This window comes from Bremia lactucae, assembly GCF_004359215.1.
Source record: "Bremia lactucae strain SF5 chromosome Unknown BlacSF5_NotPlaced_49_SHOA01000009.1_1371882bp, whole genome shotgun sequence".
Taxonomy (NCBI): Eukaryota; Oomycota; class Peronosporomycetes; order Peronosporales; family Peronosporaceae; genus Bremia; species Bremia lactucae.
The window spans coordinates 655,913-662,310 of NW_027152062.1; the positions used below are offsets into that span (position 1 = coordinate 655,913).

The following is a 6,398-nucleotide window of genomic DNA, read 5'->3' on the forward strand; positions in this document are numbered from 1 at the left end:
TCTCATTCGAAGGCTCATAATCAGCCGCCTGACGGGTATCAGGCGACTGTTCCATCCTCCCCGAGTCGGCCATTTCGTCCGACTCGCACTCATAATCGACCTCTAAAGAGGGGTCGTACTCACGTGGTGAATCACCACGTGCACTCGCAACACCAAGTGTTGTGCGAGTGGAAGACACTACGGTAGACGGAACGTCTACCGCAAGAGATAACAATGCGTCACCCGCGGCTGCACGAACCGCAGCCGAAGGTTCAACACTATCCTCACCCCGCATGAATTGTTCCTTCATGCGATGGAATTTAAAATGATGGATCTGACCAATCAAAATCATTTTAAAAATTAAGTGGTCATTTAGCGACCACTCCACCTAATGACATTCAGAGTGATTGTCGTTTAAGGGAGGGGTGATGTAACGGGGTGTATCGTTACATGAAATTAACAATAAAAGATTGTTAATTAATATTATCCAAAAGGTAGATAATATTTGGAGGAAATTACTTTAAATAGTAATTTCCTGAATTCTTATCCATAAATAGGTATAGACCATTATGTCTATTTATTCCGCAGACTAATCAGCTGTAGAAGTAATCAAAGAGAGTTACGAGATAAGATAGATAAGAATTCATTTACATGTTTAGTATTAGTTTATAGTTAAGACAACATTTACAAAGATAGATTAACAAAGACACTTAACTATATTAATACAGTTTTCATTTTACCCTCTTAAGCAAACTTGCCTTAAGAGAAGTCTTCCTCTACACGTACAGTGTACGTTACTTAACGAGAGGCACCACTCACATCTGAAGCAGTGTGAAGTGGACTTGTACTGAAACAGTACAAGTCGCAGTGCCCCGTTACAATGGCTGATCAAAACGCCCTCCACAGTCGCTTGAGCGACTAGCAAGCCAGGCTTATACTCACGCCCCGTGCCATTACGCACCAAGCTAATTGGGGCTAGGCCCTGTTTACTCTCACCTCCTAGAGGTTCGAAAGAGCCAAAGTCTTCCCAGTAGGGCGCTTCGCACCTACTGGGTATCGATGTTTCCCCGCACCGTACCAGATTTCTGGTATAGGTAGGAAATGGTGCTCTTTAAAGTTTTACGCGTATTCCGTTGGGGACAGGCCAGACGTAAATGTTTCGTGCTTCCGCACATATGACATCTCTGTTCAGATGCGGTTCCACAGCTTGAACTGCCTTTTCTTCTTACTCAGCGAGACTTAGATCCATGGGTTCTGGTCTATTAGACGGTACCCATGTGCTCGAAGAGCTTGTTGGTAAACAGGCGTGCTACCACGAGCAGACTTAAAGTCGAACTCAGCGCGAAGTGCTACGGCAACTGCCTCTTCGAAAGTAGCAGGATGAAATCGGAACAATTTTGTCCGGGCAACGCCCTCATTGAGACCCCCCATAAAGATTGTTACGACAATTGCTTCTTGCACCGGGTCTTCATGCATAGATGCAATGAGAGTTCTCAAATCCTCGACATTGTCCCCTAGGGTTCGTTTACCCCGTCGAGTCGCTATGAGCCGTGATCGCATGTGAAAAGCCTGATCAGGCGGGGAAATATGCTGGTCATTTGCTGTTCTGCGAATCCCATGAGGGAAAAGCGTCGTTTATGGACATGCGACACGATAGTGCCCACTCCATAGCTCTAGCTTCGAGTTCGGAAATGGCCATAGCCACCTTTTGCCGTTCTGTTAAGAACAAGGCGGAGTCAATAGACATCTCCATCTGCTTAATCTAAAAGGAGAATTTCTCCCCTCTTTTCCCTTAAATGTCTTTACATTGACGACTAGAGGGCGATCCTTAGGCTCTGAATCAGGTACAGAGATGTACCGAGTTGGCATAGATGCCGCAAGGTGATCCTGAATTTTGTCGATCAGGGAGGATTCATATTACAAAAACCCTGGGATATAATGAACTCTTCATGTTCAAGCCCAAACAAAGTTTTGAGCTTGTCATAAGCTGTGCGCTGCGCCTGTGAAAGTTCTGAATATGCTTCTATTTCAGTAAAGGCTTAGTCTTATAAAAGACTCAGGCGTAGATTGACTACAAGTGCTACCAGGTGGAGCGTAGCTACCTCGCTCCTAAAGTCAAAGAAAGACTTTTAGACTCATGGAGTCTCTGAGTTCTATAGAATTAGTGGGTTTAACAACTCAGGGAGTCGTACAAGCTATTAAAGCTTGATAAATCCTAGTTCAAGGAATTCAGGGGTTCGTAGAACCAAGTGGCAACTAGTGCCCCCGAGAGTATGTACCTTAGAAAGGCTTCTTTCTCTCATAGATCAATGCGCAAGCCTTAGGAAAGCACTAGACCCTTTAAGATCAAAAGGGAGAACTGAACTTTATTTAATAATTTTAATCTAATAACTTTACCCTAGCTAATTTAAAATAGATTTCGGCCGCCAGAGACTAATCTGGCGGTGACCACATTTGTTACCCATAATAAATGGGACTTCTAGTAATTAACTATTTTAAATAGTATAAAAAGTTATTTTACCCATAATTTAAATGAACCACAACAACGGTTGTTTAACCGATGTGTGCCCCATTACACTTGACCTCCAAAGACTAACTACATGCATGCCCTTATCGCTTGATTCCAGCTCAACTTCCCTCTCGCTGCTCGGTTTGCTGCTCTTTCTTTTCGCTCTCTTTATACTTTGTCAATCAATTGCGGGCGCTCTTGGATTTTCTCACCTGCTAAAAACCGTACATTTAGCATCGCCAAACGAAAACACGGTTTGTGATGTGCCCAGGGGCAGTCACACCCATTACCTTACTCGTATGTAGACAACAAGGGTGTGCGGCTTTAGCGATTCTCTAATAGATTCAGGGGATGTGATGTTCTTAAGGCTAAGAGGGTGATCTCAAGACGATTCTAAAGGATCAACTGTTGATTTTTGGATGCAGTGAAATGACCCACACAGTGAATATATTTTGGGAGCCAGAATAGCCACACACACCTTTTGGAATAGCCACACTCCCTTCCCGTCTGCAATGAATAAAAACGTCATATAAAATATTTTTACTGTATGGTTCACCCAAAAATTAGCAGTTATTCCTTTAGGATCATCTTTAGATCGCTCTTTTGACATTTGGAACATCGGACCCCCTAAATTAAATTAGGGAATCGCTATAGCCACACACTATTATCTACATGAAGTAGTGACTGCACATCAGAAACCGTGTATATGTTTGGCGATGTTAACTGTACGTTTTTTTGCCGGTGAGAAAAAGTCAAGAGCGCCCGCAATTGATTGGCAAGTCATAAAATGAAGGAAAAGAAAGAGCAGCAAACCGAGCAGCGAGGGAGAAGTTGAGCTGAAAATAAGTGATAAGGGCATGCATGTTAGTTAGTTTTTGGAGGTCAAGCTAAGCATGAATTAATTTACTTTACTTCGACCAACTTTTGCGGAAGTGCTTCAAAAAGGCGAATCTTAGTGCTCTTTAGTGTACCCACCATGAGCCACAATTTCAAAATGATTTAGTTTTGTCGGCTTCCGTTCGTAATGTCTTTGTTGAAAAATCATCTTGCTGTTTAACATGAAAGTACGCACATATTGCGAAGTCGTTTTGCAGACCTTTCGAGCTACTGAAGCTGGAAAGGCCTGCATTAAGGTTTCTCATTATATATTCTAGTTATCAACAAGTTGCTACCATTACGCTACTCTCATAAGTACAGAGGTAGATAATTAAGGTGTGTGGCTATATCGTTTTCCCAACTGTGATTTAGCGGTGTGTACCAAAGTCCAAAAGACGACTTTAATGGTGTGGCAATACCAAAAGGGGTGTGCCTATACCGGTTCACTGTATTTTATTTGACGTTCTTATTCAATACAGACGGGGAGGATGTGTGCCTATACCAAAAGGGATGTGTGGCTATACCAAAAGGGGTGTGTGGCTGTACCGAGCTCCCTTGTTTCGCTATGTGTTTGCATCGCTAAAGTTTGTTTGCATCACCGTAGAACTTAAATACATCTGCCGCTTGTGTCATCGAAGCCCTTACATATATGTTAAAAGGCAAGCTTCAAGTTGATGTAACAAGAAAGTGATACTAGTATCAATTTTTGATATCATCTTTGCGCCGAGCAACTATGGGAGTTTCAATATATGATTTCTTGTGCGGGAAGGATTTGATAGCTAGCCAGGATGTAACGGGGCACTGCCGACTTGTACTGCTTCAGTACAAGTCCACTTCGCACTGCCTCAGTGCGAGTGGTGCCTGACGTCACTTCACGTACACTAGTACGTGCAGAGAAAGTCTTCTCTTTAAAATACTTGCTTTAAAGAGGGTTAATTAAAAACTATATTAATATAATTAAGTTCTTCTTGTCTATCTACTTAAACTAACTTAATTATAAACTAATACAATACATGTATTAAAAGTCTTGTCTGTCTATCTCTTTGCGCGCGTCGAGCGCTGACTGGACCGCGGAGAAAGTAAATATAATGGTCTATATCTACCAATGGATAAGCTTTTAGAATATTACCATGTAAAGTGATATTCTCCAAATATTATCTACCTTTTAGATAACATTGTAATTAACAACCTTTAAGTGTTAATTTCATGTAACGATACACCCCGTTACACAGGAGATAACTAACTAATAACACTCTCTTTTGCATTTAATTGTGTGTCCTCATTACAGATAATTATGAGTACAACCACGAGTACACACGTCAAGGTCGCCTGTGTACAAAAACTATCGAATGCGGCATATTTACTCTTGGCTGGAGAAGGCGAGCTTCTAAAAATCTCGCTGCCGTAAAGTGGGATGATGTTTGTTAGTTTTGGTCGGTTTCATTTACGCTAAAAATGTATTCGTTACCATAAGATTTTATATCGTCATTATTGCAAGACAATCCGGAAAGCAGCTGAACAATAAAGCAGTACATATACTTTGTGGAGACTAGGTTGCATCATTTATGCCCTTAGTACGTCTGGCAACTTTATGCTTCATGTCAAGTTCTTAACCGAGACCGAATTGAGTTGAACAGAAGCGTTTGATTCAATACTTGCATTCTTAAAAAAAGTAAGATTCGAGATTGAGTACAAAGCAACCGCAACATAGATAATTGCCGCTGCTTTGCAACTGATACACTACCGATTCAAAATTCTAGCCAAGTCAGCAGGATAACGGCTGTCGTTGTCGGCGACGGTAGGAGCTCTATTAAACCATCTTTCCAGCTGCATGACTCGTCGTATAGATACTGCATGCTCTTTAGTAGCGATGGATGAAGTGTTCGCGGCTCGTTTTCGTACAGCCACATGACGCTGGCCCACATCACAGTTGCTAGCATTGGGTACACATGCTTAAATTGGTGCTGCGCGAAAGGCTGGAAGCCCTTGGCTGCCAACGTGCGCATTATACTTATAATCACTCGCGACATTAGATACATCACGATCTGAAAATTTACACTTGAGTAGCGACCCCAAACCATGTAGCCACCAATGCCACCGGCGACAGCTGCGTGCCAGTGGGCGCTGGGTTTGCCAATACCCACTCCTACGTACTGTTTCAGCGCATGCTCTTTGTGCAGACGCAACATTGCCAGCACTAATTTGTAAATGCCCACAAAAAATGCCAGGTTTTTGCTGTGTTCGTAAGTGAGATGCACGACTTCGCGGAGTTTCTGGCGGATAGACCCTTTTTGGAAAAGAAAGATCATTACCATCGCTGCCAATGGAAATTTAACATGCGCTCAAAGTGTTTATTAAAATTCAGTCGGTAGCGTCACACAGAAAAAATGCGTACCATGTGGAGCGCGCACCTTAGTGCCGTATAATAAACCATTACGGGCGCCGCGGAGAATAGTCAGTAGCGCATCCTGCATCGCTTTGTTCTTATGCTAATGTTTTTTTGTAAACGATACATATCTTAAAGAATTGCTATATTCACACCCTTTTTCTTAAATTCACACCCTTTTTATCTTTGTGGGCTTCTATTGAATACATTCTGCGAACGAGGAACTCCACTCAAATTGCTATAGACGACTTTTGTTCATGGTTCAGTAATACAAATGCCACCGCTGTAATGACAAACATGAATCCAAGTGCAGCTCATGCTTTCAGTGAAGAACAAGTTTTACGCCATTAAATTGAATCCACAATGTCTGCAACATCCTGTAAATGCGAATAACAATGCTTAGAGGGGGACTTTGGGCCTACCACACCATTTCGTTTGTACAATAATTTTAAGCAATTGATGCGTGCTCACTGAAGAAGGTGATTTTGACTAATAAGTAATAAAAGAGCTAGTATTATGAAATACAACTCGATCAATTAGCTAAATTGTAACGGGTTGTTGCATTACATAAGTATTATTTCCTTTAAGAGGGATAACAATAATTGTTTTCTATAATTGTAAATATACAAAGAAGTACAAAATTATTAT

General features: G+C 41.7%; 1 protein-coding gene across 1 annotated transcript; it reads right to left on the reverse strand.

The window, feature by feature from the left end:
- Window positions 1–5,006: 5,006 nt before the first annotated feature.
- On the reverse strand, window positions 5,007–5,838 carry CCR75_008731 (uncharacterized protein; the record flags this gene model as incomplete). Its single annotated transcript, XM_067966781.1, has 2 exons — window positions 5,007–5,681; window positions 5,760–5,838. 2 exons carry the CDS (start codon window positions 5,836–5,838, stop codon window positions 5,113–5,115), a joined length of 648 nt encoding a protein of 215 aa, XP_067820315.1. The 3' UTR covers window positions 5,007–5,112.
- Between the last annotated feature and the right edge of the window lie 560 nt (window positions 5,839–6,398).